At 38.5% G+C, this 22,033-nt stretch overlaps 1 protein-coding gene across 7 annotated transcripts in view; it reads right to left on the minus strand.

Annotated features, from left to right (window-relative positions):
- MME (membrane metalloendopeptidase) overlaps nt 1–22,033 on the minus strand; it is a 91,750-nt gene that overhangs the window by 66,225 nt on the left and 3,492 nt on the right. For 6 of the 7 annotated variants that reach the window (XM_067737454.1, XM_067737456.1, XM_067737458.1 and 3 more), the window contains exons 2-3: nt 19,724–19,893; nt 18,956–18,991 (exon numbers count right to left, since the gene is read on the minus strand). In XM_067737454.1, coding sequence (XP_067593555.1) covers nt 18,956–18,991; nt 19,724–19,883 — 196 coding nt within the window. In that variant the 5' untranslated portion in view covers nt 19,884–19,893. Of the gene's footprint in view, nt 1–18,955; nt 18,992–19,723; nt 19,894–20,587; nt 20,611–22,033 lie in introns of those variants that run through there. The other variant, XM_067737455.1, reaches the window with a different exon arrangement.

Genomic DNA, 22,033 nt, shown 5'->3' on the forward strand with positions numbered 1-22,033 from the left:
CTCCCAATCGGACTACGCCCTTGGTTTTTTGCTCCCAAAACATTTTCACACAACATTTTCATTTTGGTATCTTAAAAATCACTGTAATCATCAGCCTGGCTTATGACTGCTATGGAAGTGTCCAGAAGAGGTCAGAGAAATGCTGGGGCACCCAGGAGCAAATGCTCCTGTGAAGGCCTTAGGACATTCATTTCTGACCCAAACTCCTATCCTAAATGTTTGCTTTACTAATAGATACCAAGCTTGATATTACTTACTAGGCAATTTTTGACAATTTAAAAATCTCCTTTGACAACATTCTGAAAGTATTGCTGACCTCATTCCCCTGCTGCCACCCTCCTCCCACCATCCCCTGACCAAAATTAAGGCAGAGTCAGAACGCTTTGAAAGAACACAAGGAAAATGCAATGTAATCACAATGGGTCACAAAGGACTCCATTCAGAAGGCAACGATGTGGAAACTAGAAGCTGGGGGACCATTCCTAAATAGAAAATGACTGAATATTAGCAAGCACACCAACTAATACTAATAAAACCAAACAGTTTTCATTACAAACATTCTGGATTCTTGCAAAATCCAATCCTCCCTTTTAAATGAAATCCCTGTTTCAAATTGCTTTTGTGATATCTTGGTTGAAGAAAGGTTGGGGGGAAGAATGGGAGGGAACACCCGATGCTGGATGTAATCAGGACTGCTAGTTAATCATTTAGTCAAACACTCCCTGTCAGCCACTGGGTAAGTTCCAGCTAAGCCAAGGTCAAGTCTTGCACTAGTCCAATTGGTCAGCACCAAGAAAAGTCATCTCTATATAACTGTGCAGAAATTATCTGTGTATTTACACAGGTAGATTTGAGGGAAGTTCCAAGATAGTGAATGTTTTCTGTAGAGCTGCAATTCTCAGGAAAGGAGACCTATTTTTTGTGTTTTAGCTTGAGGAGTAGTTTATAATTGTATTTCATGTACACATGTGACCAATTTACCTTGAACGCATAGGCACAAACGCACACTCACACCCACATACACACAGGCACAAGCTATACATAGTTAACCTGGAATCCAGTTGCTATCAGATTTACAGATAAACTCACTGTCAGATTTATAGGCAAAATGTAAACTATAGGATTTTCATTAGGTTTCAGCCAAAGATGCTTATGTAATAATAATAATAAGTCAATGTTTGACCTGTGTCAGGCGCCAAGTGCTTACTTCACGCGAGTCAATTTTCTAAATTCCTTGACTTTGTTCATCATTTAAACTGTATATGGTAACAATATTTTTGTCCCCACTTTCTAGCTATAGAAATTGGTGGTAAGGAATCTGTATCCACAGTCACACAGTTGGTAAGTAGCAAAACTGAAGTTTATCCTCAAGCAGTCTGGTGGCCAAAGCCTAGGCTCTTAACTATGATGTTAAACTGCTTCTCTGGTTTTGATTATATTTCTTCCTTATGATATCTTCCCATTGCTCTATAAATAGGACATGTTACCTCTGTTTTAAGGAAACCTAGGCATAGAGTGGTTACATGCCCAAAGCCACCAATATGACTTTAGATAGAGCCTAGGTCTAATTTTAAACTGATGTTTTTCTACAGTATCATCCTTCTGTAACTCCAAATAGCATTAAAAAAATTTTGGAAGCTCCACAGAGAGAGAATCCAAATTAAATTATGTAGCAATCACTGTCTTTCTGATGCCCAATTAAGATTTTATTGCTCCATAACATGAGCATAGCTACATAAACTTTTTCACCTCATCTGACACTAGATTTTTAGAACTTGTTGAGATAATTACAGAAATCTCAAGTCTAATGGACCTACAGTAATAATCTTTAGTTGGCTCTCCCCAAATTAGTGAAATTCTTCAGCCTTATCTCATAGCCCATTTAAATGAATGGCTCACAGCCAAGAAAGGACATTCAATAATTTTCCAGTAGGGATTCCTCCAAAATTGACAACCAAAAACATTCTGTGAACAAATGGAAGCCCTGAAACTGTGTTACAGTTAAGTTAAAGTGTCGTAAGTCTAAAAATAAATTTTCTTTTTCAAGTCCAATTTGCATTTTAAATCCAAAAAGAGTCTTTGCTGGCAAAAAGCTATTAGAGATTATACTGCAATTTAAATACAATATATCACTTAAAATAAGTTATCAAGGCTGTGTGTTGATTATAATGTTAATGAATAATAATGTTCCTTTTTTAAGGAAAGATATAGAAGGTTATGAAAAGGCTACACTGTTCCCTAAGTAACTCTCATCAGTTAGATTCCAAGCTTCCTGGACACTGGTGGATGTTTCTGAAGAGGAAGCAATGAAATTACATACCCATGTTTCTCCCATTTAAACATTTTGCAATTTTGGATCACACTGTTGAACAGAAATGATCAGTCCAACTTCAGTAATATGTAATTACTGAGAGTAACTCAAAACATTCTGCCTTTGCATCAATTTTGGTTAGGGCGTGGTACAAAAAGATCATAGCAAAAGGATTAGCTGGGTCACTGGTGCTGTAGAATGCTACCTCAAACGAAGTCAAAATTGTAAAAACAAAAAAAAACTCTTCTCCAGTGGGCACTATGAAATTTAGTATGTATTAACAAACTAGGCATTTAGTTGACACAAGGTGGTATTAGGCTCCACATGTTTATATTTTTTTAATGAATATGTATCTCTGTTCTATTATAGAAGACCCAGAGGGTTATGCTAAATCATTTGTCTTCTCCAAAAAGATTTTTTTCCCTGTGGACCATGAAAAGACTCTGAAACTTTTCATTTCATTTCAACAACTATTTTTGAGTACCCCTACATGTCTGACACTATTGGGATCTGAATATATGTCATGGCGAATAAACAGATATAATCCCTGCCCTCACAGAATTTGCAGGTCTTCCTCTGACACAAGACTGTTTCTTTTATGATGCATATGAACTCCTATAGTGTAACTATATCTAGAAATGAAGGGTTGTTATGCTCTGTTCTCATTTCCAATTCCTGAACTTATGTAGTATTCAGTTGACAAGTAAAGCTCCTATTTTATGTAACTTAGAGGTAAGGAGTCACTTGCAGTGTGCATCTATAAATAAGCTTATTATGCGTGTATGTGTGAGCTGACCAGGAGTCTGAATGAGCGTACTATGAGTGAAGCAACCTGGGATAGAGGAACCTTCGAGGACAATGGTCAAAAACCAGCAGCACTTAGCCAAACAGAGACACTCAAGGGAAGGCGAGCACAGGGCCTCATTAAAGGAGAGCAGAGATGAGTTACTGAGAAGGAAGAAGCTCTGAGAGAACTGGAATTGGAAAAGAAAGCGCAGACTAATGGAGATTTTGGTCGCAAGGAGCTGGAAATGCTTACCTGAGTGGGAGATTAGTTGAAAAATCTCCCTGAAACAGGAAAATAGTGGGAAAGAGAAATGCATACAGAAACTGTTTCCTTGTTGACCCAGTTCTAGCTTAGGAGGGTAGAATTAACTAGGTAAATTAAACAACCAAGGAAGAGAGTAATTGACTTTACTGCTAGCAAAGGAGATAGATCAGACAGAAAAGAGTTTGAGAGGGAGATACAGAACTGAGAAATCTAATTTACGTATGTGAGACAAAGCCCGAATGAGACCACTTCTTGCTGCTGTATTTGTGTATCAGGTGCCCTAACAAACACCTTGCCTAGACAACATTGGTTTTGTGACCAAGATAAGGAACCTGACAGAATAAATATAAAAAATAAATTAAATATTCATTTATGCAACCAATATTTATTGACAACTTACTATGTGCCATGCACCTTGCTAGCTGCTGGAAACAGAGTGATAAGTAAGATAGAAATAGTTATTACAGGGGCAAAACTAGACATTGCACAACTAACTACAAGTGAGACGTGAGTCATGGGTAAGCATACAGGATGTGCTGGGAGCGAAAGAGTTAGCTAGGCAAAGATGGAAGAGGGAAGCCATTTCATTCCTTCATTCATTCAACAGATATGTGAGTCAGGAACAGAGTTGTGGTCCAGGCAGAGAAGGTGAGTGACAGCCTTGATAAAAGAGGCAACCGAAAGAGGACTGGAGTGTAGAGCGGCTCTCTGTGAGTGTGGAAAGATAGGCCATTCTCAGAAGGAAGGACACAGGATAGATAAAGAATGAAGAGCTAGATCCCCAGGGCCTCAGAATCCCAGGAGGAACCCTACCTGTCTTTGATTGGTGGAAAGAGACCTGTGGGAACTAATAGTCAGGGGCTTGGCCTTTGTCACCCTGTCCAGTTTAGGAAAGAGATCTGATCATGGGAAGAAAGATTTACTCTTGCTGAGCTTGCAGGAAACAGCCAGCCTTGTCCTAGAAGTCCTTATCTTGGGCATCTAATAGAAGCGGGTCCTTTCATCCTCAATCTATCTGTATGGCTGGTCAAAAAGTTCCAAATCATCTCTTCAACACATGCCCTTGCCAAGTCAACTTAGGCTTTCAGGAGCCCTAGTTTGGACAAGGTGTCCCCATGAATCTAGACAGAGTTCTCGTGGATTGCAGATGTTGAGCTGCGGGACGACCTCTTCTGTAAGGTTCATACATCATGGCATCATTCGTATGACTGTATGGCTAGGTGAGAGATGGAGCCTTAGACCATCAACCATGAAATAAGTTATCAGTATGAGATGTGCAGTTTCTAAGAAATAACTCAAAGTATATTACTAGGTAATCCGCAGAATATAAAAACAATGATAATTATAGGTACACCCTCTACCCACAGCAACGATTCTAATTCCAACACCTTGCACAATGACTAGTTCATAACAGACACTCCAAAAGAATCCTTCATTCTCAGTTAAGTCTTCTGTTAGGAAATTATCACCACCTGTTATTTAAAAGCCATACTTTTACTTTATCAGATCTTAAAATATTTTGATACTGGTTTCTTATGCCTGTTACTACACTCGAATAAAAATGGCTTTTATTGTTCATTTAAAGTCGGATAGGCAGTATCTGAAAAATTTTGAACTTTCAACACTTAATTAGATTTTCTTATATTTAAATAAAACAAGACAAAGAACTGATTCCTCCCTCCTTAAGTTTTTAAAATTAATAGGTGTGGTTGGCTGATGGTTGAGGGAAAAGCCGGATCCTTGGCTTTCTGTGTTGGCATATAACATTAGTGAGCTGTTTCTTCCTCAGCAAATGAAGAAACATTTTTCTTCCATATAAAATGTGTGTCATGTACATAAACTGGGCTCAGGTAGAAGCAGTCTGAGCCAATCCAGTGAGACTGAATCTTATTTTAGATAGACCACAAGGAATCAGCAACAGAGGAAGTTCCTGGCTAAGAGCAATGGAGAGAAGCTACACAGGGACAAGGAACTGCAGGCAGCTGTGACAAGGGGGCTGTACCCAGCAGACAGTGTGGTGATCCAAGAAAGTTCTTCAGGCAAAAGGCAATGAGGTTAAGAATTAAGCTGGGTTTCAGTCCCAGAAGATGGGGAAGAAAAAGCAGAAACTCAATTTCCATAGCTAGGGAATGAGCCAGAAGTGAGGTCCCAGGGGACAAGGTAGGAACCCACTCACTACAGCTGGGGTCAGAGGCAGCTCACCAGACGTGAGACTGACTGGAGATGGAACCAGAGTCGCTGACCTTGTTCTTAGTAAGGGCCTGGGCCTGCAAAGGGGCTGATCCTGCAACAAGGGCCTTCATGGAACTCAACCAGTTCGTCAGCTTTGCAAATCCTCCCACTTCTTTTCTTTGTTTTAATTTTATTACATAGTTGTTGAAATACATCATGTAAAGTTGCATAGTATCTATAGCTGCTAACTTATATTCTCTTTTAAAGATTCATATTTGCATGGATACGAGTTTAAGGGGACTTTCAAGGTTTCACTTGTGCCATTTCTTCTCAACACATTGTCATTTCCTTGCTACAGAATATTATATACACCGGGCTTTGAGAAATATTCTGTTCAGTTAATGACTTTTCATATATTGCTTTTTTATTTGATTCACTTAAATATAATTAAATTATTTCTCTGAACAAATACAATTGTTAATACTTTGTTTCTTGGCTTCTAAGTTAGTGAAATCATTGATTGCTATATACATGTGTTCAGGGATAATGAATTCATTTTGGCTTCAGACTGGCAGAGGTATCAGAAACATCCTAATTTCACTCAATTAATTTCATTATACCAGAAGATTAAGCCCCTAGATTTTACAAAAACTTTCTTTTCTGGAAGTATTTTTAAATAACTACTAGATCCTCAAGCACATCTTATTACAAGTCTTTAATGATTTGGGAGTTCTTTCAATAAGAATTTCTTTGAAGTTCAAGAAAGCCTTGATTAACAAAGGGAACTACTTAAAAGATATGGCCTAAGCCATCTTCACCATTTTATAGTTGGCTTGCTTGTTTTTGCTTTAAGCATCAAGCACAAAGGAACAGATGCACTGCTGGCTACTGGTTACCTGCTAATTGATTTCAGTTTGACTTCCTAATCCTTTAGTCTGTGCTGTGGACCAAACCTCTCTTTATTAGTTTCAAGCTAAGGTACCTACTGTCAAGACTTCTCTGGATTGAAAAGTATCTGAAATGTGATAGTTCCGTTTGGACTTTTTTGTTTCTTTTAATTTTGAAGGGAGATCGTGCCTCTGAAAAATGTTTAAACAAACATTTTGTTTTGAGATAAGAACTCACTGATTCACTTTGAGTTTTTATCTAAGCTGGTGAAAAAACAAATAAAAATGAATTCATGAGTAATTCGAATTCCATCAAACGGAGTTCCCGCACAACATGCCAGACAGGCAGCCCTCCAGTGTCTCCTTTCACCGGCTGCTGTTGATCCACTGGAGTGACATTATCACATATGACAACAAAGAAGTCGAAAACCCTACCCCGTGTAGACTAATTTCTAGATCGGGTGGCACATCCTATGATTCTAGAATCTGACTCTTGTCAGCAAACACTTCCCTCCATTCAGAAGGGTATCTCATACAATCCTACCTCTAGAGAATGAAAGAAAGGGCTTTGGGTTGTATGAGGAAACAGGATTAGAAGAGCATTTCTAGAGTCATCTTGGGCAAGAAGGCATGATTTATTAAGCCCTGAGCCTACTCACGGATACTCCCTTCAGCTCTCTGATTTAAGGGAAACCCTCTCCCCTGAAGCTCTCTCTCCCTCAGCACTCTGCACACTGAAAAACAAAACCAGTCTTCTTCTATCACTCTATGCAGCCTCCAAATCATTCCTCTCCACTGTGTTTATTTAGGATTCTGCCAGCTGACCAGCCCCACCCACCTCATCTACTTTATCTCTGTCATCCACTAACTTCCTAGACATTCATCTTTGTTTATTAAAGACTCAACACCTCGCTCTGTCTTCCCTTCCACAAATGTTCTACCATCTTCCCAAGTAACATCAGGGAATATGTGGACAATCTCTGCTACTCTCTGGCTTAAGAATTTCTTAACCTTAGAAACTCTCATGACCTTCACCTCCATTCCACATCTGTACCTGCATTTTCATGGTCCTAATGTTGTTAACACCAAGAAATATTCAACTTGAGTAACCTACACTTTGGCCTTCCCATCCTTAGAAGTTTTTTCATTTCTTTATTCCCTCTGCACCTGCTCTTCTACTTTCCTGAGAATTCTCACTTCATGCTCACTCTGTTCTTCCTTTGCCTTTCTTTCACCTTCTATCCAGCCTACATCCTGTGGTGTCATCATTTAAACCATCAACTCAGCAAAGTATTTCATTCCCTCGCCCCTGCACATGAGCCTACCCTGAATCTTCCCAGCTGCCTACCTTTTCCCTTCCAACTCTAGGCTAAGATATTTAAGAATGTTTTTTACAGATTTATTGATTGACTTCTTTATCGCAAGCTCCTTATGAGCAGGGACTTTGTGTTGTTCACTTCTGCATCTGCAGCAACTAGAACAGTACTCCATAAATATCTGTGGAAGATATTACCTGTGATGCTGGGAAAACCCCATAACTTCCTGGTTTAATGCCATTTCAAATTATGGCCTTCAGCTTCAACAGGGCCATCAATTCTGTGCACAGCCTTTCTACGTGGTCCTGCTTAGCCTTCCCTCCCACTCCATACACTGGCCCTTTCCAGCCTTCAATACCCTTACTTCCTCTTACACAGAGAAAACTGAAGTAACTGGATGAGCCACATGGCTTCCCATCCTTCTCAGCCTCTAACTGTACTTGCATGCACACTATCATCGCTGCTTTCCCCCTGGTAAGAGAGGAAGAGGGGGTCCTCCTCTGTTTAAGAGGGGTCCTGCCATCTTTTCTCTGGATATATCCTCTCTTACATCCCCAGGAACAAGATCCATCAACTTTCCCATCTTCAATGGAATCTTCAACCTCTTCCTTTCTGCCTTCATTTCTTGTCCTACTCAACCTCTCAGCTGCATTTAACTCCAGTGATCAGACTCTGATTTTGAACATACTCTCTAACTTTTGCTTCAGTGATTTTACACTTTACTGATTTTCCTTGTACCTCCCTGGCTCTTCCTCTTCAGTTTCTTTGAAAAAATCTCCATTCCTTCCTGGGAAATCTCAACCACCTCTCCCCTATGCTGATGACTCCTGAATCCTTATCTCCAACCTAGACTTCCCTGAACTACGCCACACAGAAGACTCACCAGTATCCCAAATCTACACTGTCTCAAAGGGAACTTTTCGCTGCATGGGCCCCAGCCTATTATCCAACCAGCTCTTCCTCTGTGTTCCCTGGCTCAGTGACTGGCAACACTTACCACCTAGTTTCTCACGCCAGAAACTTGAGTTACATTTCACTCCTTTTTCACAACCTCACATATTTACATAAACACTATGCCTTATAAATTCTACCTCCTAAATATTTCTCAAATCCATCTATTCTCTCCACCCTGTTACCATCAAATCCAGGCAACCCTTAGCTCTCATCCAGATTAAGTGCGCAGTAGCCCAATTCCTTGCCCAGAGTCATTCTTTAGGTACAGTCAGTGACCCTTCTCAACAATTCGGATCAAGTCATGTTTCACTGAAAACCCTTCCTTCTGTAACTTCCCATTGCTATTATGAAGGCTCAAACACTTTACCACAGACTACAAGATTCAGTTTCTGCCTATCTCTTGTGCCAGCACTCAAACACCCTTCTCACCCCCACTCTCACATCCACATTCATGCCCACTGTGACTCAGCCCTATAGCCATTCTTCCAGTTCTTTAACCTTGCTAAGCTCTCCCTCATACCCGGGACCTGGAAATAGTATTCCCTTGTGTGGGTAAATCTTTGTCTCCACTTCACCAAGTCTGTGCTAGCCAGCAGGCAAGCTTGAATATGTTCCACTTCTGCTTAAAATCCTTTAGATGCTCCCCATAACATATTTATTCATTTTCTACAGACTTGAAGAGGAATTATAACCCAGTGCATTTCACATTACACGCCAGCCATCATGAACCACTTGCAGATCCTACACTCACCCAGCCTTTGCATGCATCTTGCATCCAGCCTGTGCACATGCTGCCCTCTGCTCCACTGGCCTGGCAACCTCTGAGTGGCCTTCTGAACTAGCAGATGACATTTCCTCTTGCGAATGCTTTCCTGGCCCTGTTAGTTACAATCACTCTAGCTGCCAGTCTATAATGACTGATGTGGTTTAGGCGCCCTGTTCTCAGAATGACTGTAGCACTGCTTCTCTCTGCCTTAGCACTTACCCAAACCGTATGGTAATTTTGTTTATTGGTCTGTCATGCTGACCAGACTGTCACTTTCCTGACGACAGGGCTTATCTTAGTTCATACTCCCAGTGTCTAGAAAAGTGCTCAACATTTAGAAGGTGCACAATTAATGATTTTGAGAAATATAAAAAAATGACTGAATGAATAGATGAATGGATGAGGAAAGACAATGTTCTGAAGTCTCTATGAAAACATCTGTGCCCGCATTCTACTGGGGAAATTCAGGGGGACAGTCCAGGTTCAGCTTCTCCATTATTAGTAGAAAAACAGGCCTAGTGACCCTCTGCTCTGACTTAGTTTTTACTGAGCGGCACAGTCTGAAATCGCACCCGTTAAAGCAACCAGTTGGTTAACATATACCTTTTAAAAATGCAAATGTCCAGGGAATTCCTACATATCTTAAAGCAACCAGTTGGTTAACATATACCTTCTTTTACAAATGCAAATGTCCAGGGAATTCCTACATATCTTAATGTCAATTTATTTACTTAAATTCCTTTCCCCCAACACTTATCAGAGACCACTCCGCTGAAGGAATTGGAACTCTGTGTGTCAGAGAGGAGGGAGGTCTGGCATGGGTATATTCGAAAAGTTTCCCCAATTATCCTAATAAGCAGCCACAGTTGAGAATCACTAGTCTTCAGCGCTTTTCAAACTTTACTGTGCACTCTCCTCTCCTGGGGACTTTACTAAAAATGCAGCTGCAGATTCAATAGGTCTGAGGTGGGGCCTGAGAATTTGCATTTTTGCAAGTTCCCAGCTGATGCTGATGGTACCGTGGACCACGCTTTGAATAACAAGAATCTAGTTATTCTCCTCTTACCACAGGCCTCTGGCTTATTTACTTTGAGGGGTTAATCACTGGGGAGGGAAGGGCTAATAGTGAATGTCTGCAAGGGTAAGCACAGAATAGCTACGTGTTCAAATCAAGTTGTGCTTGACTGGCTTTACAGAAAACAAACAAAAAAAAGCGTTTTGCTTTACAGGAAACATGGATCCAAGTGCCCATTTCTGATTGTGTTCATTTCACAGTTCATTCACAGGCTGAACTGTCACTCCCTGTGCTAACATAGAGCACAGTAGTCAAGGAAAATGTTAATAAGAGATGACATTTTTACCCGAGACTATCTAAAATGTACTTTCTCTCTCTCTCTCTCTCTCTCTCCCTCCCTCCACCCCTACCCTCTCTCTATTTTTGGCTACACCTTCCACTTAAAAAATATATTGACTGCTTTCTTTTGATTCTCACTAAATAGCTTTTTTTCCCTCAATAAATAGCTTTAAGTAGCGCATCTGTTACTTTCATGAAAGAACACATTAAATGGGATATATCTGTGCATTATACCTGTGGTGCATCTCCTTGAAGGATGCATAACATGAAATAGGCTGTCATTAATCTTTGCTGTTTCTCTGTAAAATAAGACACTTTTAATTTCAATTTTGTAGGTAAGGAAAATGAAACGCGGAGGGCTAAACTGACTTAATTAAGATCGCATACTAACAACACAGGATGTGGCCTGAACTTACATCTTGGTTCTACCATGTTGTTGGCTTAGTGGAAAAAGAAGCTGTAATCTTTCAAAAGATTGTGCCTTAATTATTCGTAACACTTGCATCTCTTTGAAATAAAGTTTACTATTTAACAGCCTTGCTCCTGCACATATCTATTGTTGGAATTTATCTATATTCTAGTCATCTAATTATTAACCTACATTGTTCATAAAAAATTCAAAGTGGCCTTACAGGGATACAGGAAATAAAATCAAATACATTAGCTGAGAAAGAAGGAGGAGGGCATGAATAATGCTAATGAATCAAATGTATACAAAGATTATAATTATAGGTTAAAAACAGATCTCTTGACACACTGGTAGTCAAGGTGAAAAGGGAAACACTTCATAGAACCCTTATGAAAAAACCACAATTTCCCAGAAGTATGAGTGTCACCAGTATCCACTTTGTGGTAGACCCAGTATTCCGCCTTTGATTGACAGATGACAGGTCCACCTGGCCCTACCATACCACATATATCTCTCACTTGCTCTGAAAGTGAAACTCCAGCACATGGAAACAATGCTTCCAATGTCTAATTCCGAAATAACTTCAACTTCCTAGTTGATTTACAATTTCCACAGACTTTTCATCAATATAACACTAATACGATGAAATAATAGGTACTCACTCAAACTGAGAAGCTTAAGTTATTTAGTGATTTGGTAGGCACTGAAAACTACACATAATCACTTTGAATTGTGGAAATAGGAATCAACGGACTCAATACTTAATTACAATAACAAGCATAAGATCAAAACAGAAGATAATTACTTACAAATGGACACTGGAGAGATGGGAAAAAAGGGATAAGGGTGATTTTGTTGCTTTTTATCCGCATACCATAAGATTCACCCAATGACTTTTAATACATTTATACAGCTGTGCAGTGATCACCACAATCCAATTTAGAAAAATTCCATCACGCCAAAAGGTTTCCTTTTGCCCATTTGCAGGAATCCCTGCTCCACTCCCAGGCCCTAGGCAATAGCTCTTCTACTTTCTGCCTCTACAGTTTTGCCTTTTCTGTAAATTCATATAAATGAAATTATATAATATGCAGGTTTTATTATTGTCTGACTTATTTTACTTCGTATAACATTCTTGAGGTTCCTTATTGTTGCATGTATCACAGTTTGCTCCTTTTTGCTGTTGTGTAGTATTCCCGTTTATACCCATACCATATTTTGTTTATTCACCTATTGAGGGGTATTTGGGTTGTTTCCATGTTTTGGCTACTATGAATAACGCTGTAATTTAAAAATCACATGAAATCCTTTTGAGGACATGTATTTTCATTTTTCTTAGGTAAATACCTAGGAGTGAAATTGTTGGGTTTATGGAAAGTGTATGTTTAATTTTCCACATAAACTGCCAAATGTTTTCCAAAATGGTTTTTATATATCGCACTGGGATGGACTGAAATATTTTACGTTCCCACCAGCTACGTATGATAGTTCTAATCTCCACATCCTCACCAACACGTGGTATTGTCTACCTTTTTTATTATAGCCCTTCTAGTGGGTATGGGGTGAGGGTGTTTTGAACAAAGAGAATTTATTCCAGTTTTCAATCAGTCAGAAATCGGCTCAAAACAACCACCCCTCACCCCAGAATTTCCTTTTCTGAATGATCTCAGAGAACAAAATTTTTCAAGATTCAAGGGCTTGTGTAACTTTCCCCTTACAGTCTTTTTAACTCTTTATTATTCAATTTCCCTTTAAAAATCTATCAATATTATTAACTGGAGCTTCATATTATATCAAAGGCTTATTGGGAAGCACCTTGCTACACCATGGATTTTGGTGAGCAGGACAAAGCAAGACCCTTCAACTGCAGAGGGGCCCTCCCATATTTCTCATTCTACAATGTTGAACATAAAGCTGGGGTCCTCACCCCACCCCCTGCAAGCTAGCGTTTATATCCACTCCTTTACTCACAGGTAATGTTCGCAGTTGTAAAATAAACCTTAAGATTCCAAATAAGCTTATCAGGCATTGCTAATTTTCTTTCCTTTTAACCACTTAGTCCAACTATACTATGTTTTCAATACCTTGACCTTGCACTAAAAAAAGATGGTGCACTACTGCTTAAAATCTACCCAGAAGGTTAAAAAAAAAAAAAAAAAGTTACATATGTGTGTATTTATCACATCACATCACTGACTCCCTTTCTTGGAAAGGATGTGATTGACAGATGCTAATTTTGACTGGAGAATTTTTGAAGCAAGTATTGCTACACAATTGTCAGGAGAATGGTGTCAGGGAAGCCGCCCAAAGCAAATTGCCACATGCCACATTTAAATTAACAAAGGTGTGCTTCAGCAGCCTTTCCACTAGGATGCCGGCTGCGTTATTGCCTGAAGGATTTTTTCAAGCTGAATTACATAATGAAATAGCCTCATCTCCCACTCTGAAAGGCTGTTACATGCCTAGCAGCCCTCAAGAGTCTGTCTGCGGTCTTTCCTGTACTCATCTAGTTGTGTCATTTTTCTTCGTGGAGGCTTCTGGGGTGTTAACAGGCAAGAAAGGAGGGACCATGGCCCACAGCAATGCAGAGATTCCTTGTTGCTGCCATGAAAAGGCCAGCTGGTAACAAGATACTTCACTTAGGGCACTACCAGGATCTGGTCCTTGAAGAAATGTTCAGATATTTGGAAGGTTCATTTACTTCAAGGGTTACAGCTCAAGCCACACAAAAGTGATTATAAATCAGAATATGAATACATAATCTCACCAAGCTTAACATATCTTTCAAGAGAACAGAATGCCTCCTTTCCCTGTATTAATATTTAAATACTCATCCAAAGTTTGCTTGATGAGTAAAGAATTAAAGTAAAGGAAATGGATAGTTATGAGGGGTTTCATCCAGGTCCTGATGCTCCACAAACCTGTCCCTCAGGGCTGCCACAATTGTGCAGTGTACAACCTGCACAACTGTACAGATGGTCTTGCTCTCTCTTGAGAACTGTATGGCTCGTGTATCTTAACTTGGTTTCTCTATCCCCTGGAGAGTTTAGGACTACACTGCTAATGTTTGCTTCTTTAAACCCCTTAATTCCATGTTGTGTTTGATGTACTAAAATCACTGATGAAGCTGATCCGCTGTTCTCAGTAAAGTAGCTTGTTTCTTGGTCAAAGAAATATTCATTCTCCTCCTTCTTAGTCTGTATTTAATTATTTCAACTCTCTGAGAGTCATCTTATGTCCTTTAGTTCCAAGTTCTAGCATGAGCGGAGGCAATCTGTTCTCAAATACTGTACGTACAGGTACAGAGTATTAAAAGTTTGATAGACTCCTGGTCTCCTTTGAGGCAACAGGGAAAAGTGGTCATGAATACAGGTTCTGGAGTCAGGCTGCCTGGAGTGCAATCCTAGCTCAAGTTTGTTCATCTGTAAAAGGAATGTATAATGGTACCTACCTCACAAGGTCATTATGAGGATCCAATGTAAACTGCTTACAATAGTGTCAGACACATAAACATTCAGTAAGTGTTAGCTATTATTATTCTATTTTATCTTCTATTTTTACTTTATTACATTACATACCTCAATTTAGTAATAAAACACTAGTTTAGCAAGAAACACTGTGTGTGTGTTTTAACTCTTCAAAGACAGCCCCCAAATAAAAGAACTATGGAAGGGTGTATTATTAGTTCCCTATTGCTGCTACAACACATTGCCACAAATGCAGTGACTTAGAACAACACAAATTTATTATCTTATGGCTCTAGGGGTCAACAGGGCTGCATTCCTTCTGGATGCTCTAGGGAAGAACCATCCCTTTCCCTTTCCAGCTTCTAGAGACTGCACACATTCCCTGGCTCATGGCTCTATTACTCCAAACTTGGCTTCCTCTGCTTCTGTTGTTACATTTTTCTCTCTGATTCTGACCCTCCTGTTCCCTTCCCCTTATAAGAACCTTGTGATCACATAAGACCATCCCGATAATTCAGGATAATTTCCCCAATATCCTTAACTTAATAATCACCTTTGCAAAGTACCTTTGGCCTTATAAGGTAACATATTCATAAGATCCAGGGATAGGAAGTGGACATCTTTAGGGAGGCATTATTCTGTCTACCACAAAGGGAAAAGCATTAGATGATCTCTTGAGATTATTTAAGCCAGTGGTACCCAAGTGGAGATGATACTGCTGCCCCAAGGAGACATGTGGCAATGTCTGGAGATACTTTTTGGTTATCACAGCTGGGAGAAGGTGCTGATAGTCACCTAGTGGGTAGAGGCCAAGGGTGCTGTAAAACACCCTACCATGCACAGAACAGCCCCCTTCTCCATAACAAAGAATTATCCAGCCCAAAATGTTAACAGTGATGAAGCTGAGAAATTCTGATTTAAAGTATATGATTCCTTGAAATCTTAGTAAGGTTGCAATGCAATGGAAGCCAGTTTCAGGATTTAGATTTACACAGAGACGTTTGAGAAATCACATCCAAGCTCTATAATTCCATGTTTTTAACAATCTTATATAGTAAATAAGAGATGAATAGTATTACTCATACTTTAATAGTAGGGTTTTGAACACTGCCTTAACTTGTAATTTGTTAATAAGTGTTTGTTTCATTTTAGGTCTGGTGTAATCTTTCAGAGGGATGCATTTCTTATACAGGCAAGTTAATTTAAAGTACGTCTTGTAAACAGCATTTTATGTATATTACAAATATTTAAATTTATAGAGGCTCAGATTTAAAGGACCCAACACCAAACAAATGTCAAGATGATCCAAAGCTTTCTGCAGTATTTTATTTTTGCCTTGGTGTGGCTTGACCTCCATGCCTTGACTTCAAAGGATCAAAGAGAGAAGTGCATTTGCCATGACTTTCCCTTCCATGAGGAGAAAGATTTCAGCTAAAACCAACTTTCACTTGAAATAAGCGCCTTGGGTATCAATACCTAACTTTTCTAATTCTCAACAATTTCTGTGCTCAGGTTTGAATTCTCCCAATCTTTTAAAGTAATCTATAGAATTGCTGGTAGGAGACTTTATATTTTTTTCAACATCTTTTATTCTGTCTTTCTTTTCTTTCCATCCACTCCACTCTTTCACTCTCTCCCTTTTTTTTCTGTCCTAGATTTCCCCTAGAGTTTTCTTAATCTGAAGCAACTTCTAAAAGCAATAGTTATGTTTTCTGTGGCAGAAAATATTTTCTAACCAGTAGAGGACTCTCTCTCTCTCTCTCTCTCTCTCTCTCTCTCTCTCTGTGTGTGTGTGTAGGGCGTAAAAACTTTATCCATAAGAGTGAGTTTCATCATTTTCCCCCCAGGGAGGAAGAGTAACTATGAATATGAAAGTATTCTAGCAGCTTGTGAACCAAAAGAGCAGAATGAAGAAAAACACACAGCTATTCAGCAACCTTGTTTACCACTGAAGCTACTTCTATTGTATACATTTCTCTGCCAAGGTATAGTTCTGTGCGGTGCTTTTTACATTTGGTATGATTTCTAAACTACAATTAAAGGATACAGTTTAAATACATTTTAATGAGTTAAGCCTTGCCAACCAGTATAAAAAAAAGCCAAAGCCATACCTCTAAACATTAAGTCACATGTAAGATTCCAGATTCCAAATGTCATATTGCTCCTTAGGTGGGTACCACTAAAGGAACCTGCTCAGATCTCTGGGGTACAATCACCTGTAGGATTTTACAAAGATATGCCTACCTAGTCAAAGGATCTAGTTTCTTCAAAAATAAAATCCAAGAAAAAAGAGTGAGAGGGAGAAAAATCTGAGAGAACCTACAGATTAAGAGACTTAATAGATGCATCAAGTATACTGAGGACTGAGACACTTAGAGATAATTAGAGGGCAACACATAAGTGGGAGTTACTCAAAACAGAACAGCATGAGCATATAATAGGGCAGCTGGTAGAGAGAAAGGAGAGATAGGATTTAGGGAGAAGCAAATGGTAACTTTGACAACTTGGGCACATACCAACTCTGGCACAGAGACCCTGGACATCTCCCAGCCAAGGCACCTGTGCAGCCATTTCCCTGAGGAATAAAGAAACTTCTTTTGTTTCTGGGAAGGCCCTTGGATGGGAAAGTGCATGTTATTACACTGAGGAGCAAATGGCTGGTATCCCAATCAGGTCTCCTTCAAGCTACCCACATCATGTCCCAGAGTGTACATGTGGTCAGTGTACTTGAGATGCAGTGCGGGGGGGAAAAAAGGCAAAAAGCAATACAGAAAAACAAAGAGCACATACATACTAAGGACATTAGACTATAACCTAGAATCCCACAATATTTTCCCATTACTATTTTGCAAAGGTCAGTGAATAACAAAAACCCAGATAAGACAATCCAACAGAAAATGGTTAAAAATCATTTGGGACAGATTATTTCTTGGAAGAAATGTAGACATCAGAAAGGAAGTTTAGAATCTCTTGTCAAAGGGCATAAACACTGTGATCATATCCAAGGTGCTATGCCAGCTACCACCTTTCTTCTCCTTGTCAAAATGTTCTTTTTTTCACCACATTCTAATTGATGTGACTTCTATAGCTCCATACACTTCTCTGTTCCCTTCTCTGACTTTTCTTTTCCTTCTACTCTAATTCTTGATGTCCTCTTAAGTTCAGCTCTTACACTTCTTCTACTTTTAGGAACTCAAATATTCCCAAGGCTTCAGCTATCACCCCTTGGCTGACAGATCCTAAATTCACTTGATCTCTACTTTCTTGCTGTCTATCACCACTTGGATGTTACCCCTGACTTAGACGCAATAGGTCTAAATCCACATTAATCACAACCTCCCTAAAACAAACTTACCTCGTAACTTTGCTATTTCAGTATGAGCTGCCACGGTCTCCTGAGTCCCTTGAGATTTCAAAGATGGTGTCATTTTCAAAGTATTCATATCCTTCATTTAGCAAGTCAGTGCTATTAAGCCATCCAATTGTTCCTCACATTGTCTCAGAGCTCTTTCATCCCACTGCAAGCAGCCCTGGTAAGCTCACACCTGGATTACAGAAGCAGCCCCTACCTGCCCTCCCTCCCTAGCTTTTCACTCAATCCACCCAGCCTAGCGTTCTCAGAATCATCTTCCAACTTTTACCTTAACGAGTGGTCTGTTCAGGAAAATATCCTTTTCTCTTTTACTACAAAATCAAGGCTAAATATGAATTTTCAAACTCTCCATAACGTGTCCCTATCTATCATGCCTACATTTTCACTGCTTCTCTACACGATTTACTCCTGTTCTTTCTTCTAGTTTGGAATTCCCTCTTCTGTACCTCCACTTCCAAATCCTAGCCCTGCTTCAAGACCCCTCCCAAATTAACTTTTCCACCTTGCTTTACAGAACTATATGTCACTCCCTTTTTCATTCTTACCCCTCTAATGATCTGCATTGAGAAATTTAGCACTTAATGGTATGATGCGTGCCATTTCAAGTGCTGATTTTTTTTCTCCAATTACATGGCAAGCTCCATAAAGCTACAGATATAGTTCTCCATCTCTACCCTACCATATACTCTGGGGTTGAAAAGAGTGAATTCTTTTTTGGAATGAATAAATTAACAAATCTATTACTTAAGTATATTTTGATGTTCTTTGACTATTAATTAATGACCTATAACAAATAAAAATATACACAAAGCAAATACAGAGATCTATTAGCATTTGATTTTTAAATGTTATACATCAATTGTAAAACTATTAAATTTAAAAACTATCTTCTTACCTGATTTTATGCAGTCTGATGACTTGCAAATACCATCTAGAAAAAGGAGGATATATGCATAAATATTTGCAATACACATATTCTTTCTCCCTACCTTTTGTTCTTTTATAAACGGCCAATTAAATAATCAATTCCTTAAAGCAAGAACTAAAACCTAAGTATTATATATCATTGACAGTAGTTAGAAGAAAATATAGAGGAATAAAATAAGCAAATCCTAAATTTAAAATTTTTTAAATGAAGGAAAAAAATGTATTTCTTATATCATCCCTGACCACTAAGCCCTAGGTCTATTAAGTTGAAACATCAGTTGTTTTAGTCTGGTAATCTTTTTTTTTTCCATTAATGAACCAACCTTTTCTAATCCTTATTGTGAAAAACTTCTAAGGCTCAAATTAGACCTCTTAAATTCTTGTAAAGCCGTTTCGAATTTCAATGACACAACAGAAGTTGACTAATTGAAGTTGGCTATAAAATTGTGAATACTTTCATCAAGTAAAATTATACATTAGAATCTTCATTAAAATACATACGAGTGCACGAAACATACTTGGCAATTAATAACTTACCTCAAGCATAAAACACATTGTACTTTAGTCAAAGTTAGGTGTTTTGGCATACTGATGTTACATTTTATAAATGAATCTTTATATCACCATCTTTAAGTGTCTCTTTCCTTAACACATTGTTTAATAGATGGGAAAAACCTAAGATGAAGGTTTCACTGTCTTCTGCATGTTTGTGGGCACAGGTGTGTGAGTAACTCACCATCATAGGTTGCATAGAGAGCTATCATTGTCACTGCAATGACGGCAAGCAGCAGGACAAGGACGGAGAGACTGATCTCCAGTGGGGTCCATCGCTGTTTCTTCTTTGGCTTTGGAGTGCTGATATCAGTTATATCCATCTGACTTTCTGATCTGCCCATTACCTAAAGTCTGGAAAAAAAAAAAAACCACATTAAAAAGTTTTTTTCAAACTAATCATAATAAATTAATCAATAGATAAAAAGAAGAGATCTATATACAATTTTCTAAATGCTTAATGTGGCTGAATAAAGTAAAAGCTTAACTCATTTTAAATTAGAAATAAAAGTTTTTTGCTGAAAGTCAAAATTTTGATTCTGAAAGCAAAGAGTCTATAGTCACATAAGTTAGACAGATCCTGGTCACAATCTTTTGGATTTTTTTGACATATCACTGAAGATCCAAGCAAAATCAGACAAGGAGACTCAGTTAAATACTCACGGACGATTCCTTCAGCAGTTCATAAGCAAATAACTTCTGTACCATCATTAAGGAAAGTTTTAAACTCACCCTTCTGAACTTTGTACAACATCAAAGGTGAATTTTATAGCTTGCTCCACTGGCTTCCTTTATAAGCTTAGAAATCAATGACTAATACTTCGAGGTTTTGACTAAGCAATAATTTTAAATATGAATACAGATAAAAACAAAAAGGAACAAACACTTGTAGTATTTTTTTTCATCTTAAAAACATCTTTAATTTTACAGTTCAAAATTACAACAACTGCTAATATGGGTATCTATTAACTGTTCAGACAACATTTTGAAAATGGTCACTCACTGGACCAAAAGTCATGGTTTACAATCTGGGATGAAAGATACTAACCGTAAGTACTGTTTCTTTGTGCAACTGAAGAAGAAGAAAATATGATTAAAAAAATTCAACCTTGCAGGTCAGGATAACAATTAAGATACTTAACTTGTTCTTAAATTAATAATATTAATACTTCTGCTAATTATAGCTGATATTTATTGAGTACTTCCCATGTGCCACTCACAGTTCTTGGTGCTTTGCATGTACTACTTCACTGAATCTTTGTAAGGCGGATTTGAATATTCCAGTTCTATACCTTAGGATAGTGGGGCACAGAAAAGCCAGGTAACTTGCCCAAAGCTACACAAGTAAGAACACATTTACAATGAACACATTTCAAAGAATACAATTACAAAGAACACATTTTGAAAGAAAATTGCATCATCATACAATGATAGCTACTTTAAACCTTATTGCAGAAGTCTAGGGGGTAAAATTAAGGGGATATTAGCCTAAATATTAGATTTCATTATATTTCTTTTAGAGGCCTAGTGACTCTTTATCAGCTATTCACCAAAGCTTAGAACACACAAGTTCAATTTTTCTGCCTGACTGTAGAAAAGAGCATTGTAAACTAACAGATTAGCTGTGTATAGCCTGATGCAAATTAAGCATATAATTTAGTTCCTAGATGAAGTGACTGCTCAGAGATGCTCTCATAGTTAGAAATCTTTGTTGAATACACATAATTTTCTGAGAGTGTGTTTTGCGGAAACTGAGGCACAGGATAAAGTAGAAACGGATTCTACGTTTGAAGTATGGCCTGGGTGATCAGGCCATCAGTTATCAGCAGATAACTAGGAATTTAATTTCCCCAGTGAGTTATTAATAAGTGAGTCACAGTTGGACTTTAAAGTTCTGGATACAAAGTCTTAAGCATGCTGTCCCTGGGATTACATGAGGCTATAACCAAGGACAGACTATCAAATAAAAATATTTTATTAGACCATGAAAACCATGTCTGCTCAATAAAAGTGGAATGTAGTGTACCTGAATGTTAAAATGTCTTAATGGTTATATGACTCATGTTGGCTTAGTCTCACAGCCTCTTTCTTGGGTTATGATATGGAATTGCATTGATAGTAGCCCTTGGATTTTTAATAGGGGAGGTGGGTGGGGAAAGAAAAGATGGAAACATACTTAACGCTTGGACACCATACAGAGAGGTAAACAATAAAGAATAATTTTCCCGCTTCTCCCAGATGAATTCAAGACTGACTTCAAGAGCATCTGAATATTAATCACATTTGCTTGAGTATTTCCATTTCCTGAGTATTTCTCCCCCTGCTCTGATAACATTTCAGAAAACAATCTAGAGAAACGTTCTCCTGATATATTATAATATGACCCACTTCTCTTTTTAGTTCTTTCTTAGAAAAAACAATTAGTTTCTCTAGTAAAATCTAGGGCCAGGAACCAGGGCAGCCATGGGTTAAATTGAAGCTGCTCATTTGCGCC

The sequence above is a fragment of the Pseudorca crassidens genome, chromosome 5, assembly GCF_039906515.1.
Source record: "Pseudorca crassidens isolate mPseCra1 chromosome 5, mPseCra1.hap1, whole genome shotgun sequence".
Classification (NCBI taxonomy): Eukaryota; Metazoa; Chordata; class Mammalia; order Artiodactyla; family Delphinidae; genus Pseudorca; species Pseudorca crassidens.